Consider the following 21,125-nt stretch of genomic DNA (forward strand, 5'->3'; position numbering starts at 1 on the left):
ATATAAAAGCTGAGGGTGGTCATCTACCAGTGACTGTAAAGGACACAGTGAGTGACAGTCTAATAGATCAATAATAGGTTGCGGTAGGCGTGACCAAGGCTCTTAACCAATCAAACTGAACACAAGAACAACGCTACTCGTCACACTATAGGTCGCGGTCGAAGGCGGGATTAATGTAGCAGGCCAATAAAATTCTGGATTTAAGAAGGGATGGACCAATGAGGCGTGCTCATTTAGGTTGCCAAGAGACCGTGCTTGTGCTTGGCTTCCGGGTCCGCAAACGGAGATTCGGTTTTTGAAACAAGAGACATTTAACGTGTATGCGGGAAAAGCGATTGCTCTTCTCAAACCAACTCCCCAGTCAACACGTTCGCTTTCTTTTTCACTTGTTTAAAAAGTTCAGGTCTTGCGCGACCGCGCCGTTCATCAATGGTGAAGTTAAGAGCCAAGTGTATTCTCGTAGGTAAGAAACACAAAATTACTCGAGGACGAGGGTGTTAAATAGTAATGGCTCGATCGCTGCTTACATGTGTGGTGGTGGCTAATTTTAAATGGGATATTTGGAATTAGTGGCCCCCCAAAAAAGCAGACAATAATAACCCGTTATAAAACGCAGTTTCCATAACCCTGGTACCATTATAAAGGTACGTAAAAAACGATTCAACACTTACTGCACGCAGCCACGTACTGGAGAGCCCCCGTGTCTCATTGAGGACGGAAAAGAGGGGGCCGCTTTTCAGGACTGGTGATTGCCTCTTCACCTCCGTGTGGCTGTGTGTGTCTGCAGCGGCGGCTGACTGTCTTGTCTGTCTGCAGGAGATGCGGCCGTGGGGAAAAGCGCGCTTTCCCAGATGTTCCGCAGTGACGGATCCCACTTCCAGAAGAACTACAGCATGGTGAGAGCAGGCATCCTCCGGGATTATCCCAGATATGATACATTAGACATAGGACAAGATGCAGGCTCCTGCGTTTAAGGCGCCGGGTGGACGTTGTCGGCTTGTTGATACATACGGATTTCCTTGCACTTGTGCGTGGGACAGATCGACTGAACTCCGAACTGTAATGTGAAGTATTGCTTCACCTCACGCTTAAACTTGATAGTGCTGCCTGCTATGCACACGAGTTTCTCAGCTTGTGCAAGAGTCTACAGCCTGCAGAACCTAGTACCCTTCACACTGCAGTGCAATCTTATTTCCCGCCCTGTTGGAGATCTGGAACGGAAAGTTAATGTTTTTCGTGCCCGTGTGTCGCGCACAACGTTTTGGATGATTGGAAAAATTAAGGTTGTGTTCTGCGATGTTTTGGCCATGAAGGAAGCAATGTAAATAGTGTGGAATAGTGGGATCAGGCATTTCAGTGCATGATGTCATGATGATGTCAGACTAGAATGCACAGTGTAGTGGGCCTCTCACAGATCATGTATAAGACAGTTTCTGCTGGAGGTGAAGTAGGAGTGTGGTCTGGTCCTAATGTAGGTCAGTATTGCTGGCATGTGGGTGACTGATCCAGGAAGCAGGCACCCCAGTTTTTGGGATAAGCTTCTGAAGCAACAGACATTAGTAGTAATTGTCACTAAGTGCCGGAACTCTTTTGCTTTGTAGTCGACTACGCCACCTGGCAATTATAGAGGGTACTCGGACCTCTTTTCCTTGCCTCGGCTTCTGTTCATCTCCCAGGATCACCAGTGCACGCACAGACACTTGTCTAGCTAACAGGTCCCTTTTTATTCACCAGGGTTTAAAAACATTTGACACTCTCTATCAACACCCAGAGTACGTTAGAAAAAAACACAACTCAAAAGACACCCATTCCAGACTGGCCACAAGCACCCCATTGGACCCTAACAAATGCACCAGAATTTAGTGCAATTTAACATCCTTAGCGCCCTTGACACCTGGTGCCCAAACACCCGCCTTTTTCCCCCTGACCTAATATCAACCCCACTAAAATACAGAATGTGTGTCCTGTGTTGTGCGCAGACTGCAGGAGTGGAGGTGCTGACGAGGACAGTGCACATCCCGGACACCAGCGACGGCGTGGTGAGTGCAGCACACTGCCCTCTGGTGGCCCCCACCGGAACACCCAGCCCAAACTAGCCGCTCGCAGATCTCTCCCCTCTCCAGGCGGGAACGACCGAGCCGGGTGCACAGCACTCGGGTCAAACCTGAGATGGTTCGTTTTTTTTACGAGGAGAGTGTAACGTTTCTCCCGTTGTAGCCGTCAGTTTGAAGATTTCACGTGATCGGCCTGAAGCCCTTCTCATCCGTTTGTTAGCTGTTTCTTAAATAACAAGTAAGAGGTTTATTCCATGCCGAAAAGAGCAGAAAGAAAGCAAAAAAGTTTTGGCTGTGGAGCCTGACACCAGAAGAAGGCTCCACAGCCGAAACGTTATGTTTTCTTTCTTCACTTTTCAGCATGGAATAAAGCTACTACTTGTACCTTTGCAGCCTACGCATGCTGATGCAGCTACCCACCTGAGCTATTTCTTAAATTATGTCAGTACACTGCATAAGGTAGCAGTTGCATTTTGATTCTAGTCAGCCTGACTTACGAGATTCTTCATCAGCCTTGATTATCGAATATCTTCCCATTTCATAATGGGCGGTGGGTGTCCATTTTCTGCTCGCAGTCTGCTTACCGTTCACCGTTGACACTTGTTATTGTATGGCTCTGATATCCAGCTGGGCCTGGTTTCATACTCCACCTGCTGTTCGGTCCAGTGCGCTGCGCCGCTGCAGCGAGCCGGAGCTCCAGAAGGCATTTGCATTCACATCAGGGCTTCAGCAAACGCTGGTGACAAAGGGAGCAGCTGCACCGTTCTTTGTGTCCAAATTGTACTGCTCCAGGGGTGTTCGTTTGTAGAGCCCTGTACCATATACGCTCGAAGCAGCGATCTAGGTTGGGTGTAAGGTAGGCAATGTACTGTCACAAGAGCTACAATTTGAGCTAACAGAGCTGGGTTTATGACTCACATTTAAATAAGAGCTGATTTCAGCAAACTGCAAATAACATGTTTGCATGTGGGCATCGGCACTTCCAGCTGGATAGAGCTGGTAGCAAGGCGCTGCAAGCAGATTCATGCCAAGCCCCTAAATAAGGGGTAGAAGCATCAAATTCACTGTGAGCGGCCGAGGAAGGAGACTCCCCTCAAAGCATATGAATGAATTGCTAGTACAGCACTGGAGAGTGGGGGGCCAGCACAGTGGCACAGGGATTAGCGTGGCTGCCTCGCAGTGCTGGGGGCCCGGGATCCATTACAGACCTGGGGTGCTGTCTGTGTGGAGTTTGCATGTTCTCCCCTGTTTGCGTTGGCTTCCTGCGGGTGCTCCAGGTTTCCACCGTCCAAGTCCAGACCAGCTGGTAGGTTAACATGCTTCTGGGGAAAATTGGCCCTGTTTGTGAAAATTGTGTGTTTGTATCGGTCTGCCCTGTGATGGACTGGCGTCCTGTCCAGGGTGTAACCTGCCTTGTACCCGTTGCTTGCTGGGATAGGCTCCAGCTCCCCTATGACCATGAGTCGAATAAAGCTGTTAGAAAATGGATGGATTGTATCAAAGACAACTCGGCTGGCATATTTAGGTTTTCCTGCATAAAAAGCAGGAATTTTCTCAGAAAATTATTGTCTTTCTCAGAATACATTTGTCATCAGAAGTCTTATCATTTGGATGTTTTCCTAATCAAAACCCCTGTGCTAATCAGCAAAGCATGTTGCTCATTGATAAATGGGAGCAATGAAGTGAGGCGAGAGGGTTTCTCTGCTCAGCACTTTATTTTACAGTATTCATTAGAGAAAACGAGCTGCGGTTTGAGGCAAGAGTTTGAAAACCTGCAGTCCAGTAAGGATCCTATATTGGTGGGGCAATGTTCTCTATCTCACCCTGGATGCAGGTGCTTATCTATTCCTCTTACAAGACAACTTCAACTATCTCTTAACTGCGGGACAGTCGTGACGCCTGCAATCAGTCTGCCTCTGTTCTTGATAAAATAAAAAATATCCCACATAGGCTTGACTATTCTGCCAGTTCTGGAAGGCTATAGGGAGGACCCATGTAAATATAGATAAAAATGTTGCTGAGCTAGGATTGCAGGGTCTCATCCTGGACTGGGACCCTGGCTGTGATCTCCAGGCTGTAGGGGCTCATCCTGGACTGGGACCCTGGCTGTGATCTTCATGGCTCTAGGACTCGTATACCCCAGGCTGTGAAAGACTGCACTGGATAAAGAGGCAATGGAGGGTATTCTCCACCTCCCTGCCCTTCGCTCTTCGAAAGCAGCCGAAGAGAAATCGGAGTCTTGCACAGAGAGGTGCAGCACTCACTGCGCCCCTCAGAGCTGCTCTGTTCGAATGCATTAGCATGCTGCTCAAAACGCGCAACCCAGAGCAATCAATCTGCACTTGAACACTGCAGGTTCTCGATGCACGCTGTTGGCAGCTCGGCACACTCCAGTAACGAGAGGGATCGAGGGCGGGGGCTTCAGCGAAGGAGAGACCAGATAATTGGGGAGTGGGAGTGAAAACGTTAAGAACTGGGGGGAAGTGAGGCGCAGATCAAGAGAGAGACACGAGGAAGGAAAGCATGCAGGTGCGAAGAAATATAGGAAGTCAGTAAAAAATATCAAATTTAATTGACATTTTTCTTAATTTAAAAAGAACCCAAATTCCTGTGATGGCAATTAAAATGCGGTTCATTTTGCAAAGGTTTTTTTTTTCCCCTTTGTCCCCTTCATCCATTTCAAACGCAAGATCTGTGGGTTTTGGCTCTGCGTCAGTCACCGAGCTTTTAAAAATGCACCTACCGGGCACGATTTCACAAGGGACGCGTGTCAGGAGTGAGCCGTTAGCTATATTGGAAGATTGTGCTGGACAGCCCAGCGCTAAATCCAATGACGCAGCAGTTGGCAGGACAGAGGGGAAGCTAGCCGATCTGGGAGAACACGGACGTGTGAGATGTAAATGACGGCCCTCCTTTTGATAACCTGACACTTCCTCGGCTTTTTTTTACCCACCTCAATTACATGTCATAAGGAATCAGAGTGTTCACAGCTGCAGATATAACACACACATGCCTCTTGGTGAGCATCCCGTTATCCTGTCTTGTAATGGCACTTAACCGATACATTCAAGCTTTTATATTATCGCTGCTTAATATTCTTCATAGTGATCCTGAATCCCAGGGGCTTCTGAGTGAACAGGCTGATGTAGACCCGTATCCCAACGTTCCCAGTAGGTCTACAGCCTGGATTTGTCTCCAGAGTGGATCCTAAAATTCAAATGAGTCCATAGAAGAATAAATCATTCAGCGGCCATTTTTTTTATCCAGGGTAGCTGTATTTGCGGGTCTTATTGTTGTCTCTGCTGTATTCACAGATGAGGTGGGCAGTGAGGTTAGACAGTAAGAGCCGTGTTTATAGAGATGGACAGGGGAGTTTACTTGCCATTTGCAACAGACAACACACAATGTAGAGAGTATATCACAGAACAGTAAATAATAAATAACGACAATAAACAGAACAATAAATACGTGGTAGCCAAAGGCAAAAGTGGGGAGGTGCTTTGAATTCAGTGGTGCTCAGCCAAATGTCCACGCCAGGTACACAACTGCTTCAAAGCCCATCAGCAAAGTGTTTTAAATAAAACACATCTTTTTCCCATCCAGGATATACAGTTAAGTCTACATTTATGTCCTAGACGCTTGCTGGGATAGTCTCCAGCTGTCTTGCGACCCTGAATTGGAAGAGTCGGTTCGAAAATAAAAGCATGTAGCAGTACGTGCAGAACTGATGAGCGCTCGGGTTGCAAGAAAAATAAGGACTTCCGTGTTCACGATTTGTTGTCATTGACAGGAGCTGTTCATCTTTGACTCGGCAGGGAAGGAGGTCTTTCTGGAAGCCTGTGAGAAGCTGGTAAGGGCTCCGATTTTGCTCTGTGCTTGAGAAGGGGCGGGCAGATTAGCTCATCTGCATTGTCCTGTCTCCTCTCTGAGGCTCTTCTGCCCTTGAAGCCCAGGTCAAGCCCCAGGAGTGAGTACAGAAAAGGCCACAAAACGCGGTCCGCAGCGGGTCAGCCGATCCAGTCAGAAACGGAGCATAAGGGAAAAGAAAGCACTTCAGAAAATTATGTTTAAAACTGCAGGATCCAGTTAAAGAGAAGGAGCAAGCACGTGTGGGAAACGGATATTCGAAAGGCTGAGAGGGCAGTTAAAGGGGGTATTGCAATGGCAGGTAATGGGGAAAAATAAACGGGTTTGTTCAGTAAGTGTTCTTGCACTGCTCCATGCTGTGCTCGCCTGTGCAGTGGGAGCAACCCGCAGTGCTGTGCCTGGTCTATGACATCAGCAGCGAGCAGTCTTTCCAGAACTGCGGCCAGTGGCTGGAGAGGGTCCGAGGACACAGCCAGGGACAGCACGTGCCAGGTGAGGGAGAGGCAGCAGGTTTCCCTTCTCCATTTTACTCTGATTAGCCATGCTTTGTACCACACTTACCCAAGACACGTCCAGTATTTACCACATGTATGAACATACTGGAGATGGGCAGCGCAGTGGCATGGTAGTTAGCATTGCTGCCTCGCGGCACTGGGGCCCCGAGTTCAGTTCCTGAATGCTGTCTGTGTGGAGTTTGCATGTTCTTCCAGTGTTCATGTGGGTTTCCCCCTGATCCTAAATTGGAAGTGGTTAGAGAATGGATGGATGAACACAGACCACTCACTGGTCAGCCACAAAGCACGGTGGAAAACATGTTTGATTGAAGTGGAACTCAGGGTAGCAGGTAGGCAAACCCAATTCAAACACTGAAATCAACATGTTATGCACATTCCATGTTCCAGGAGTACCAGGAAACTGAGTGGATTGTAGGATATCTAGTTGGAAAAAATAACTTGCAAGCACGCCTAGTTCATGCACAGCATTAATTAGTCATTTTCTAATCATACAACACAACAAATTTGGCACGTGTCCGATGTGTCACGTTCTGTGAATTCTGCAGAAGAGCGAATTTGAAGTGTTCATCTTTGAGTTGCCCTTTTCTGTGAGCAGCGTGTATGTGTAGACCTTGGAGTCAAGCCCCCGACTCGGGCAGAGATCCAGGAAGCTCCAAGACCGGTTCTGCACAGACCACACGAACTCCAAACCCCTTGCCTTTGAGAGTTAAAGTGCCTTTGTGAGTCTTTGGAGAGGCCCAAAAGCATCTCTTCTTCTATAAGGCCAGTTGCACATTCAGGAGTTTGAATCCACTGATGAGCTTACAGCTTGCTGTAGTCTTCCCTTTGCGTCTGTATAAGTCACAGACCAGAACCTGTGGGCTCATCTGGGTCCCCCCAGAACCTCATGGAGCTGCGTCTGTTCTGGCTCTGCGCAGTGACGGTTCGCTGTCTCGCAGGGGTGCTGGTCGGTAACAAGACGGACCTGGCGGCCAGGAGGGAGGTGGAGTCCGGGCTGGCGCAGGAGTGGGCCCAGAGCCAGGGGCTGGAGTACTGCGAGACCTCTGCGGTGAGCCCGTTTCCCCCCTCCCACAGTCCACTGGTCCACAGAGCGCTCAGTCAGGTCTGACTCCTGACTTCCCCTCCTCTGTGCTCTCATCGGAAGCCAGAGAGGGCAAGTTCTAGCCACTGCATGGTTCATAGCAGGCTGACATATCGTCAACTCGTCCGTAACAAACCTGTAAGTTTAAGGACCAATAGGGAGGCCCTTATTAGAATAAGAATAGAAATACGTTGCTTAAATGCTTATTGAGAAGCCCTGTACTTGCTTATCAGAGCTGAATTTTACTGTGCTTTCCTTGCATGGGCACAGCACGAGCTGTTCTTCAGAGCAGCGTTTTTCCTTGAGTGCTCTTGAATTTGCATGAGTGTGATTTCAGGAAGTGAATTCAGTTAAACCCCAGGCCTTGTGTGTGTGTGTTTGTTTCTCATACAGAAGGAGGTGGAGAACTGTGAAGCCCCCTTCCTCATCCTGGCTCAGGTCTTCCACCAGCTCTATCAGGACAGACTGCAGGCCATCCAGGCCCTGGCCTAGGAACGAGCGCACACAGGCACGCCGGGCCTAGTGACCCCGGCAGCACAGCGAGCGCCTGGTGTCATCCCAGACCCTCCCGGATTGTGTCCCATCTGGCTTTTGTCAACCCCAACTGACTGCATTACTTTTTTGCTTGATTTTGACCATCCGGATGGTTGTCATCTCCTAGAAAAATGTACACTTCAGGCTTCCAACTTCCAGACCTCTGCTGGAGCACGCTTTTGATCCTATTAGTCCTGAGACTGCACGTTATCGTCTGGGCTGAGGCAGGGAGGTCCTATGGAGGAGGCACACAGCTGGCCAGTTGAGCAGGAAGTTAGCTAGGGATTCCTCAGGAGCCTGTGCAACAGCAGCTGCAGAGAGCCGAGAGCTGCGTCTGTCCTCTGATCAGCAGCTTAGCCTCACACCCGCAGGCCTGCCTGATGCTACAGGAGTCGGAGAGAACGTCAGTGTTCTTATTGTCTCTGCCGTCGGAGATGTGGCAGTGAGCCGTCAATGGAGAAGTGGTCAGTCTAACATTGGCTAACAATCTGGGCTTTCAGGATATTTGATACTTTCACAAGTGGCAGTTCTCAAATGATATGCAAAACTGGTCCTCATTAACTCGACTTGGGACAAAAGGAAAATAAAAAGGTGCTCAGGTTCAGGAGATGGTGAATCGTCCCTCTGAGCAGAAAGGTAAAGCAATAGTTGTTGATTCCAAATGTGGATGTTTTTCATTTCAAATTGCATATGTAATTAAATTGCTATAAAAAAGGTCCCAAGAATGTGGTTTAGGTTTTAACTTAAATTGCATTTGTGCTTTTGGGAAAGAGTTTGCAGAGAAGCAGATAAGACTACAGCACGGCCAGTTCTACAAGCTGGTGGCTCTTGTATGGGAACCAGCAGCAGGAGCGTCTTGCTCTTTTGAAGCACATGTGCTGAGGCAGGCGTGCGCGATCAAAGCCGTATGAAATATTTTGCTTTTCTGCATCATCAGTAGTTTGTAAGGCTGCTGGATGTGGATCAAATTGCTGTGCTTAGGCCGTCTTTTCTGCTCCTCTGGTTTATTGGACAGGGGTTGGCATCCGTCTTCCAGTGTGAGCTGGCAGCGCCCTGCTTTAATCTCTCGGGAGCAGACAGGTATGCTGAGGAAGAACGAAAGGGTTTTTTTTACAATAGAGAACAATCTGTCGGTATTCGTGAACAACATTTTTTTTGTGATAAGACGGTGTTCGAAAATTGAGCAGCAGGAAGAGGAACAGCCTATTTTATCTTGGTCATATCTGCACTGGTTACGGCCTATTTTGGCAGAGGAGTGGCGGTGCACAGGTGTTCCTGTAGCCTTTTTAGCAAGCTCAATTTGGCTTAAAGCTATCGAATTGGTCCTTATGTGCCTGGCTCAGTCAGATCTCATCCCGGATTGAGCACTACGATGATGTGTCTGCAAGGGCTCATGCTGGAGTGGGAACCGTGTTAACTTTTCCAAACTCGCTGGACAAATTATTTTAACTCCATAGCTGGGGCTGAGACATCCTTGGTCTGGTTGAGTGCTGTAGCCCATTTCGATGTGGGTTATTTCTCCGAGTTGCGCAACCAATCAGTTTGTTCTCAGTGTGTCGGTTGTCGCTGGGAGTCAGACTGGGTAAGTTGCTTTCATCGTCACTCTCTCTTGCCATCTTAACATTTTATGGGATCCTTTCTTAGCCTCCTGTGTGCTGTGAAGAATCTGTCTGTTCCTCTAGGATCCCTCTGCTCTCCGAGCTTATAGAGGAAATGCTGTTCCCCGATATGATACATGTTTGCTTTACTTATAACCCATTTAGTGTACATTAGGAGCACAAGATATATGACATTTTGTTACAAGCTCTTTCTTTTATGCACTGAGTCATTCTCTTGCAACTGAAAGTCTGATTTGTATCAGCCTTCACAACCCACCACCTATTACCACAACAAGCATGGTAGCTTATTCCAGGCATTAACAGTTCCTTGTGTAAAAGAAGTGAGGAGTGCACTTCTTTCACTTTAAACAAAACATTTACCTTTATTAAAATGTTGTGCACCCGAAACTCTCGCTCATTGGCTTACCACATTTTCCAAGTTAGTTTTTGGTTCTGTAAAGTCATCTTGATATTTCGTTTCGCTGTTGTCTCAAAGGGCGCAAATGGAAATAAGAGAATAAGAATTGTCCAAAACAGTTTTCTTCTGAAGATGGGTCCAGATAATCTCCACTGTCTGTGTTTGCGTTAAGAGGAAGATGGAGACCCACTGATGCAGTATTGTGAACACATTAGTATTCTCCTACACTTGCATTTAATCTCAGTGCATCAAGATTGTCTGGGTTATTTTCCAAGCTTTACCACCAGAGGGAGAAAGACTGCAGTACATTTCACGGTCTCCTCTCTGTACCTTTAGTTTAACCCTGTCAGTGAGAAGCTGTCCTGTTGTATCTTTGCTGCACTGTGATTGCTAACACAATGCCACTTACAAACATCTTTATCCTCCATTAAAGCAAGGACTAATAAATACAGGCATCACCCAAAACTGGTACAATAAATCATTTTTATGCTATAATAAGCTGAACCTAATGTGATCGTAGCACATACTTAAATCCATACTTTATAAAATGTAGTTCACTGTGTGCTCTATTTTTTTAACAGAAAGCAATAACTTAGACAATTTCTTAGCAGTGAACCTGCATTACTCGGGTTAATTCAGCCATTAATTCAACCATTTTCTTTGATACAATGTATGGGGTGATTTTAAAATTATATGAAGGAATAAAGCACAGACAAGTGAAAACTGTGGTATATCAACCATGCCTGTAATAAGCCCTTCATACTCCTGATTGCCGAGATTCCAGCTGACATCATAGACAACATGGCCGTTCTTAAAAGTTCTCATTCTGCTCTTCGTTCTCACTTGGTACAGCAGTTTAGTAACTTTGGCTTCTTATAGTAATTCCCTTATAGTTTCTGATTCTGATACTGTGCCTTATTTCTTTTTCTTGAATGATATAGCCCCTCCTGGGCTGACTACATTTATACACCCAATAGCCTTGGATCAGATCTCCTTTCAATCTGCTTGGGGTCAGACTGATGTGATTATGCCCCCTTATTGCGGCTGTATCTGCGATAAACTGGTGTCCCGGCCAGTGTGTACCCTGCCTCACACCCTCTGCTTGCCAAGGTAGAGGTAGGCTCTGGATTCTCCGTGGCCCCCTGTTGGCTGAAGCTGTTGGAAAATGGATGAGTGAATGGATCACGTCTCTACGTGTAGCTGAGACCAGGAATCATTTAGTTGCTCTGCTTTGAAATCAAAGTCTATAATATATATTTTTTGTGGTACATTGATCACTACCAAATACCACAACTCAATGAAGTCTTGCCGGAACACAGTAAACCATGACATGCCTGATTAACATGATAACTTCTTCTGTTTACTTGGGCATCCTGCTTTTTCATGCCATCTTGATGAGGACCCAGAAGGAGAGGAGGCTTTTCAGGTGACTTCACCGGTTTCGTAGGTCGGGGGTTTATGGGTAAAACTTAAACTCAAATAAAGGTTCCATTTACTTTAATCGTTTAAACTACAGCTGGCATGAAGACAAGAATACAGGGTATTCCCATGATCAATATGGAGAAACCTTGTTTAAGCTCGTTTGGAATAAAATTGCAGTAGGTCCTCCAGACCAGTAGGTGACGCTGCTTTGCGCTGAGCTCCACACATGCTCCTCCAGCAGCTCAGCGATCACACAGCCCTGCAGAAGACAAGCTGGGCTTTGATCAGCTCTCCAGGATAGAAGCACATACACACACTGAGAGACAGGGACTGACACGGGCTGTGGGAGAGAGAGGGAGACTGATACTGAGACAATTTATCAAAAGGATTTAGTAGTCTCGGTTTATCTTTTCCCTCACGTCGATGAGGCTGAGAAGCAGTAACAAATGTCAGCAGAACCGGAAGGTAATATATCAAAAAGTGTAGAATTGTTTAACCATTAAAAGTATATAACATTGTAAAGATCATTTAAAAAACGATATAGAGAGGAGCAGTTAGAACTAATTCCTGGTCTCAACAGGAAAGTCTTGGGCAGCACAATGGCATAGTGGCTATATTGCAGCCTTGCCACACTGGAGCCCTGGGTTCAATGCCAGACCTGGGGTGCTGTCTGTGTGGAGTTTGTATGCTCTCCCTATATTTGTATGGGGTTCCCCTGGGCTCTCCGGTTTCCTCACACAGCCCAATGACGTGCAGGTAGGTTAAATTGTTTCTGGGAAAATCGGCCCTGGTGTGAATGTGTGTGTATCTGTCTGCCCTGTGATGGACTGGCGTCCTGTCCAAGGTGTACCCTGTTTTGCACCCAGTGCTTGCTGGGATAGGTTCCGGCTTCCCCACAGCCCTGTATTGGAAGAAGCAGGTAGAAAATGGATGAAAAGGAAACTCTTTACATCGTGTAAACAGGTTAAAGGCATAAAATCTGCCAGAAGTTTTTAATTTTTGAAGCCTTCGAATCAAAATTCCTCTCCGAGTTAAAAAGAGACGTGTTTCAGCAATACAGTGACCCAGGGAGGTAAGGTCACTACTCAGGGAGGACCTTGGTTTAATATTTCATCTGACTCAAAACATCTCCTACAGCACTGCATCCCCCAATCACCACACTGGGGGCACTGCACACGACTGGAAGAACACCTACTGGCCAGACGAGACGATTTCGTCCACCACAGACCCGACCTCGCCGAGCGTTCCGAGTTCTCGCCAGGATGGAGTGTTGCAGCCACGGTTCACAATATTTCGCAATGAAATCTTCGTCGTTCGAAGATGATGATGAACGCCGAATGCCGTTCCCTTTAACGCACGCCGGACTGTGGCCTCACCCGGAATGCCTGTGCACGTGCCTAACCATAGGTTTCTGAGCTCAGTGTCCTGCTCCTCTACTGCGGCATCCTCCACGCTGACAGAGGGGCCCGGTGAGTTTGAGTGGCCTGAATCGGCTCTCTTTCCCCCTCCGGAATCCTCCTAGTGTCTTGAGCGCGGCTTAGAGGTTGCTCCGCAAGAGAGAGAGAGAGAACGAGCGAGAGGTAGGGGGGACAGAGGGAGGGTGGGGGGCTGTGCAAGTGAGTCACAGCGAAGAGAGGAGGGGAGAGGGAGAACATGCAGAAAAGGCAAATTAAGGACAAGTGTGTCCCCGAGCCAAAAAGGCAGGAGTAAGACACAGAAGGAGGGTGTGAGGAGGGCTGCCTGTGGATGGGAAAGGTCTATTTGGATGTACAGGTATATACAGAAAACACGCATAAAACCCACCAATGGGAACAAAATGGATAAAAGATGATAGCTGGAACAATTTCATTGCATAAAAAGGTAGAAATTTACTCTTCAGGGATGGCAGGTGTAAAGATGTTTGGAATAGACCGAGATCCCAATTTTGGTGTCTATTCTTCAATCATAAAAGGTGGAAGAGAGGTTTACTGGATAGTTTCTGCATAAGAGATGTGCGTTGGAATATTTTAGCACGTGTCTCTCTGCTGTCTACTAACATTTGTAATGAGTCTTAGACCTCATGCTCAGTCTATATGAGTGTATGATCTGTGTCTCAGTGGAATGTCCATATGTATTAGTAAATTTCTAGGCATTTATAAATCTGTACATCTCTGCAGTTCATAATGTTTGATTATTTTTTTTATAACTGAAGTCCCTAGTTTCATATTTATATTCTGTGGTTCGGATATTTATTGAGTGAAACAGGAGGTTGGTTATTGTTTTTTTTGAAAGTTTTTGTGAGTAAATATGCATTTTGAAATGAAATTATTATTGCGTTGATGTAGTTGAACAGTAAAGGTTATTTTAAACTTCTGTATGCAACATTGCACTAAAGCAATGTGTCTGTGTAGTGTAGTGATGGTGCAAGCAGTATAAACTGGTTCTGTAATCAATATGGTAGAACTGGACTGAACTGCTGTGTGCTAGCCTGACTCTCTCTCTCTCTCTCCATGCTTGATCTGAGACGGAGCTCTAAAATGGCTTCCTGGTGCTGCACAGAAGGCTGCTGGGAGATGCAGTTCCTTTGCAGAAGAAAGCTGGTGTGTTACTGAGGGAACTCGGACTAACTGGTCAACCCTGATGCTGTAGGAAGGGTACAGATGACAACAGCATACCTTCTGTAGTAGTGTGAGCAGCGACAGTCCCACGGTATCTGCTGGGAAATTCAGTACAGATTATGAAAAGGGGTGGAAAAGCAATAGAAATAAAAGTTGACAGTCATATGTGCAGAAGATCTGGTTTTGAATTTAACCTTGTCATCTGCACCAGACATCAAGTGTTTATGTGCTGTGGAACAGGTATAAATCACAGGTGCACTATGGCCAAATGAGTCTAACACCTATCTTGGTTAGACCTTAATTATTATCTCCAGGTTTTGAAATGTTGATTCTAAGTAAATGCCTGTGATCTTATGCTGGACTGGGACCCTGGCTGTGATCTCCGGGCTGTAGGTGCTCATCCTCAGTTTGGAATGTGGTTTTGAAGGGCCCTAGTGTAAGTATGTGTGCGTTTGTGTGTCTGTGTGTGCCCTGTGAACAAATTGGCATCCCGCACAGGCTGTACCCTGCCTTGCACCCAGTGCTTGCTGGGATAGGCTCCGGTTTCCCCGTGACCCTGTAAAGGATAAAGCAGTTAGAAGATGAATGGGTGGAAATCACGGTTATATCTGTTGGCCTGGTGCTATGGGTTCAAATCCCTGCTGCAGATACTGTTGTTGCCCCTTCGAGCAATTATCAGTTCTGGGGTTAATCCCTATAATAGTCTTCCCATCCAGAAGAGATTCATACGCCCTCTTGTCAATGCCTAGGAAACCAGGATGAGGCTCTGGGCCGATGAACCCATGTGGCCTGGATATGGGAAATTACCTATATGCATTGCCCTGATTTTCCCAAAAGTACAAGACTAAATAGCATCCATGTGCTAGTGACTTCCTCATACTGGCGGCACAACCCAGAGACCACTGTCCCATGAAGATGCTGGGACGGAGGTTTAGCTCAGTGGCTCAGTGGTGGATATGAGCACAGTGGCTCTGCCCGTGCTGAACTGAATCAGCCTCTCCCTGTTCCTTTCAGAGGGCTGCGGAGCCAGACTGTCAAGACTCACAACGGCTTTTGTGTCTTTGGTCCGTTTCCCATCCACAGCTCTGGGTCACTTCGTTGGTCTAACGAGGTGTCTAATGAGACATTTTATAGGCAATCTTGACTCAAGGACATCTCCTAAGTTGCCAACTGTAAAAGGAGTCCCAGAGGAGAAAATAATTAAATTACTTAACTGTAGGAGTACCACCTGGCCTCATAATTTCAGAACGGATACAGGGCAGGTTTTTAAAACTGACATTAACATCCAGCATTAATTCCCGTTTTGCTAAATAGAGCTTGCGGCAGAGGGGATAATGTACTGTTTAGCAAAATGAAAAATAAAAACATAATACAAAGTAAAAAAAGCACGTGGTGCTCCGTGGTTAAACAGCCACCCTTGCAATACAGCTAACCTTTAACTTTCAATTTCTGCTCTTATTACTCTCTTCTGCATGAACTTTCAAAGCGTCTCCTGTCTCGAAATGTCCTAGAGTTCTGGCATTGCTAATTAGCAGAGAGCTCGGGCTGGTTTGAAAGCCAGAGGACCTTACACTCACATTACCCTGAGGAATTAACTTGACCAAAGGCCAGGAAAATAGAAATGCTAAGTGCGTTTCAACTTAAGTACGTAATCAGTTCAGTGAACTTCCAGAAAGGGGGCCTTGGACCCTTAACCACTGTAGGCTTATTAGCCCTTCTGATTTGTTTGGATCTGTAGATCAAAGCCTTCATTAGTCTTTGCACTTGTGGGGCGTTCTTAGCTGAATTTCAGGTCATGTACAGATGTTTCTGTGGCACGGAGGTTCATGGTGTAAACGGTTAAGCACTGTGAGGTAAATGAGGATCAAAGATTCTGGAGATCAAATCCCAGTTCAGATCCAGGACAAGCTCCCTACAGCCTGGAGATCACAGCCAGGATTCTCAAACTGAGAACTAGGATGGTGTCTGTGGGACCCAAGATCTTACGAAAGCTGATTACTGTAAATCTCAAATGCAGTTCTGTCTACATTACCCTTGCTTCCACACTGATTTTGTGTGGCATTATGGTGCTGACTTTACCTGAGTACCTGTAATAATAATAATAATAATCTAGCGTCATTACCTTGGATGAGGCGTGTTCTATTAGCCTCCAGCCTGGAGCTACCACTTTTTGTGGTCATGTCTGTCTTCTTGTAAACCAAGAATACTTTATGGAAAACTTGAAGCACACAAACTGCTGATCTTCTTCTAGTGCCCTTAACTTGTCTACTGCAGGATCATCTTGGGTAGGCCACACAGTTTTTATGGTTACTGGCAACTGAACAGGGTTGGAGTCAAAGAGCCCGGGACTGGTGTAACTCTCTGTTCTCCTCAGATCTGAGACATTGCCTGCAAGCTCAGGGTCAGCTGGGGGTGACAATTGTGTGTCTGCCTGACCCCTACCAGGACCATAGGAGATAAAAAAGTACTACGCATAAACCTACTACATTAAGAGGCGGAAATCTCAGATGCAAAACCTTTGACCTGTAAGCATTCAAAGAAGCCATATCTTAAAACGAGGCGATACTTACAGATGTTTCATGGGCCACTGCAATCCAAGTACCGGTCAAAGTGAGCACCTGTTTCTACACACCCACAATTCTGCTATCACATGTTATGGGCTTAGGAGGTAGAGGCAATCCTTTGCATGCTGAAAACACATTAACTCATTGATCTTAGACATACGCGAACAGAAAACATTAAGTTTTAAGAATCATTAAGAATCGCACCAGCACTTGGCACAAAGATGGACATCAGCAACTTGATTTCAAAACAATCCAAGTCATACTCTCATTTGTCTTTCAACTTGTTTTTTCTACCTATGCCTTTATATGAAATGTGGCTCTCTTACCTAGATGAGGAGGTGATAACCAGAGTCATTGTTACAGGGAGGCAAAATACATTGATTACAGCTAGAAATTAACTTGCACAAGATGAGATTCTCTTAAAGGTCCTAGAAAATTTTAGACAGTTTTGCTTCTACATTTGCGAGCTCTGACAGCAATATAAGAGAAAAAAAGCAAAGATCATATCCCAAAAACCACACCAGGAAATGTTTTGCGTTTAAGTTTCCTCTAGGGTTCCAATTTTATTCATCATCGGGACTTGATGCATCCAAGTTTAGGATAATTCAGTTTTGGCACCTTTTTAATTTTTTATTTCCCCCTTTAAACAACACAACGCGAATCAGAAAAGAAAAATGACTAAGGCTGTGTGACATTGAAAAATAAACACATACATTATAAATAAACAAGTAAAATAAATTAATATTTTTTCTTTAAAAAAAGCGGTTTTGTTGTTCGTATTGTGTTCGATTTACCCAAAGCGTAAAAGAAAAAAATACACACAAAACAGTTAACAGTTTGACATGGTGTCTTCGCGTTTCCTTATATTATTTTTTTAAAACTCAAGTTTTTTTTTCCCCCAAGAGCAGATTTGCTGTATTTTTATTTTTTATCTTTTAGCATGCACGTAAATTTCTTTGTTTTGCGAGTCACTTAGCTTCGGCTGTTTTTTTTTTAAATATCTCGAACTTGTAGTTTGTATCGTTGTTTCGATTTCTCTTTTTTGCAGGTATTTTTTATCGTCGTCTTCTTTTTCGTGGCTTTTTTTTTTGTTCTATTGTTGTTGTTGTTGTTGTTGGCGCCGTTAGAAAACGAGTCCTTTTTTCCCCCTGAAAGGTGTACCCCCGCTGTGTGTCTTACCCTCCTTCCCGTAGTCGTGGCCCGTTCGTCGGTAACGGAAACCTAACTGAGGTCGAGGCCGCACTCCTACCAACGACGAGTAAAAAGAGCGAAGACAAAGGGTACAAAAAGAGAAGTTTCTTTTAAAAGAATAGAATTTGTCTAATATTTGCTGTCAGTGGCATTTTGTTTCCACCCACCACGGCTGCGCCAAGGTGGGCTGTCACTTTTAGTTTATGTTTTGTTTTTTTCCTTTCGACTTCAGTCCCAACGAGCAAGCGAGTCCTTTTGATTTTTCACTGCGGCCTTGGCGAGTCTCCGTCCATCAGGTACATGTAGCTCGTACGTTTCACATTGAAGATTTTGCAGAGTTTTAATCCCCACGGCGTTTCATTTCACAGTTTAATGCAGAAGACCAAAAAAAAAAAAGAAAAATAAAACACGTAAGTCAGGGGTGGGGAGGAGAAGCTGTAGCCCCGTCTGAGTTGAGGAGAGAGCAGCGAAAAGACGAAGCCAAAAAACAAACCGCATAATAAAAAAAATAAACATTAAGCTTCCGTCCCCCTCTTCAAAAAACCCGTACCCCCACCCAACTTTACAAACACAGAACTGAAAGCACCCCCCCACCCTTTTTTTCCCAGCCCAGCCCTATCACAATTCCAAAATCTCAACCACTAGGCCCAAACCTGGAACCAGTCCGTCTCTTTATAAAATTCTTTAAGTAATGGTAGATGGGAAATCATGCATTTTTTTAGATCTTTTATACTTTTTTTTTTCCTCAACATGGAATTGGTAATATATATTTTTTTTCTTCTATCAGCTTTGCCTTTTTTTGTCGTCACATCTGGGCTCCTCGTCTCCCCCCCTCTCCTCCCCTTTTCCCCCTTTCTCCCTCGCAGTGTCCAGTCCCGGCCCCCCTCCCTCTCCACCCTCCGGGCTCTCCTCTCCCCGTTCCTCCCTCGCTCCCTCATACGGGGGTGGTGCGTCGGTTGGCTGTGTTGGTGTGTGAGGAGTCCTTCAGGTCCTTCTGGATGCAGTTGTGCACCTGCAGAAAGTTATGGTCCCTCTCCGAGTTGTATGTGGCCGTCGGGGTGGTCGCGGGCTTCATGTCCCGCGTCAGCGTGTACATGGAGATTTCGGTGGTGGGGAGGGTGTTGAAGCCCTTGAGCCCCACGGGGGAGGTGTCCCGGGAGTGCGAGGGCTCCGTGGACCGGGAGCTGGAGCGACTGCGCCTGCCATAGCGATATCGGTAGCTGGGGATGCGAGTGATGGCCGAGCTCTGCAGGTAGTCGGTGGAGCGGACCCCCGCCCGCAGCTCCTTGTGCCGGTCGATGAACATGTGCACAGCCAGCACCCCCACCATCTCGGCGATGATGAAGGACAGGGCCCCGAAGTAGAAGGACCAGCCGTAGGAGTAGCTGTTTTTCTTGGAGTCGCTCTTGGAGGGGTCCCCCGCGTTGGCTGATATGTACACGATGATCCCGATGATGTTGCTCAGTCCTGCGGGGCCGAGGGGGGAGGAGGAGGAAGAGGAGGGGGAGGAGCAGGAGGAAAACGTGGAGAGAGGGGGGTTTGGGGGGAGAGAGAGAGAAACCGCGGTCAGAAATGTTCCTCGGAAGTTAGCACGCATCACTTGAAGCCGCCTGCAAACCACCCTTTGAAGAACAATATTCAGATCCTGTCTTTCAGACCCTCATAAATAATCACCTGAGACGCCTTCCTTGACGTACCTTGGCCAAACGTGATAAGTGATGAAGATCTATGGGAGAGCACAAACCGAGATCGGTTTGAAACACAGACGAGATGTTTATAAAAGGGCACACAACATGGACAGCGGTAGCCCTCAGGGGAAGCCCACGGGGGGTAGAGAAAATGTGGGAGACAGAGAAACAGCTGGAGAGGAGCACTGGAGGCCCGACTGACAGAAACTGGAACGACGTGGAGATCAAAGGAGAGGACAGAGCAGCATCGAGCCTGCTTGAAACCTCCTGAGTTTTATCAGTTGTTTTTCTCTCCTCTTAGTATTTTATATTCCATGCAAGCACTCTATATTATAAATCACCTACAAGACATCCAACCAGATTTGCAAAAGTCCTGTATTGTTTATCTTCTATGTAAATGTCACCATATGTATAGAACCCAGAAAGTAATAGTAGCAATTCAGTTGGAATACATCAGTCTGCCTTCCTGGCCTGAATGAAATTTAGCCGTGTAGATCAAAGGGAACATTTCCATTTTCTAACAATTGTAACGATGTAACTGCTGCACTGTACTGTGAATGAGCAGAATGTTATTGTTTTCCTGCCTATTGTTTATACATTGGCTAATGACATATTACTCGACTAATTAACCAGGAATATGATCATTTTCATACTTGGGTACCATTCTGTGCCATATTAAGATTAAGTTTGGGTATTGGAGGGAATATTCTAAAATCAAGGACCAATCAGAGATTATAACAAGAAATAATAAGCATTTGTTTTTCATGCAAATTTGTACTTTGCAAGCGGTTTTGAAGGAATGAATTAAGCTCTTATAGCACGGAATGACAATATTTTTCTATATGACATTTTTTTTCCCTCAGGATTGTCAGCCACATTTGTTTAATTGCATCAGCATAAATTAAAACTACAGATGCAGCGGTTTGTTTTGCTATATTTTCAGACTTGTACCTCTTTGCCATCCCACTTTATTTTATCTCCGAATGAGTAACGGGGGCAAACTTACAGAAACCGAAGCACATGCAGAATTCTAGCTCTTTTTGTTCTTTTGTTCTGTCAAAAAAATCTGTAACTGTGTGAAGTTCACATGATAGATTGCTAGGAAAGTATGTCAGGGACAGTGTATTTTTAGAGTTTAATCCCAGTGGGTCCTCCTTACCCCTAGCAACAGGAAAAAGAAAGACCAAGCCACAAATATCTGAACTGCAAGTGTACAAGAAGATCCTGTTTTCTTGGCCAATTCAATCAGCTACTGTACTCCTCAGAGCTACGCAACACTCTAGATCACCAGTAGGGATTCAGAACTCGATCACCTTGTTTCCACCACAGGCTCAGTGAAACTCACTGGACCCGCCTCCAAAAGTTTCAAAATTCATCAGAAATGAGACAAGATGTGGGACAGATGGGCGGATTAGGAATAGATAACGCAGAGCCAACAATGTGTAACAATACATTTCCATAAACACATGTAGGCTTCAACTGGTCCCAAAGGAAGCGTTATTAACTACCTTCACATGAGCACACGATCTTTGGCTGAAACTCTCTTTCTTCCTCGCGACTTCATGCCTTGTTAATTGAATTCCCTTAGTCTCGTAG

At 45.9% G+C, this 21,125-nt stretch overlaps 2 protein-coding genes across 4 annotated transcripts in view; one reads left to right on the forward strand and one right to left on the reverse strand.

The window, feature by feature from the left end:
• Positions 1–53: 53 nt before the first annotated feature.
• ift27 (intraflagellar transport 27 homolog (Chlamydomonas)) lies at positions 54–10,057 on the forward strand. 3 transcript variants are annotated; one of them, XM_006636820.3, is made up of 7 exons: positions 58–463; positions 817–896; positions 1,980–2,039; positions 5,845–5,904; positions 6,296–6,413; positions 7,375–7,484; positions 7,911–10,057. In XM_006636820.3, exons 1-7 carry the CDS (start codon positions 430–432, stop codon positions 8,007–8,009), a joined length of 561 nt encoding a protein of 186 aa, XP_006636883.2. In that variant the 5' UTR covers positions 58–429; the 3' UTR covers positions 8,010–10,057. The 3 variants fall into 3 exon arrangements, with proteins under 3 accessions (XP_015215066.2, XP_015215065.2, XP_006636883.2); XM_015359580.2 differs by lacking the exon at positions 6,296–6,413 and having other exon boundaries at positions 54–463; XM_015359579.2 differs by lacking the exon at positions 1,980–2,039 and having other exon boundaries at positions 55–463.
• Positions 10,058–17,180: 7,123 nt separating this feature from the next.
• The window catches only part of cacng2a (calcium channel, voltage-dependent, gamma subunit 2a), a 69,654-nt gene continuing 65,709 nt past the window's right edge, over positions 17,181–21,125 (reverse strand). Inside the window, exon 4 of the mRNA XM_006636822.3 lies at positions 17,181–19,308. Coding sequence (XP_006636885.1) covers positions 18,776–19,308 — 533 coding nt within the window. The 3' untranslated portion in view covers positions 17,181–18,775. The remainder of the gene's footprint in view (positions 19,309–21,125) is intronic.

Source organism: Lepisosteus oculatus, chromosome 12 (assembly GCF_040954835.1).
Source record: "Lepisosteus oculatus isolate fLepOcu1 chromosome 12, fLepOcu1.hap2, whole genome shotgun sequence".
Classification (NCBI taxonomy): Eukaryota; Metazoa; Chordata; class Actinopteri; order Semionotiformes; family Lepisosteidae; genus Lepisosteus; species Lepisosteus oculatus.

Excerpts from the sequence above, each read along its gene's own strand:
- ift27 (XM_006636820.3), top strand. The coding sequence starts at position 430 with ATGGTGAAGTTAAGAGCCAAGTGTATTCTCGTAG. Across the intron at positions 897-1,979 it reads TCCAGAAGAACTACAGCATG|ACTGCAGGAGTGGAGGTGCT; the intron begins GTGAGAGCAGGC and ends TGTTGTGCGCAG. Across the intron at positions 6,414-7,374 it reads CCAGGGACAGCACGTGCCAG|GGGTGCTGGTCGGTAACAAG; the intron begins GTGAGGGAGAGG and ends GCTGTCTCGCAG.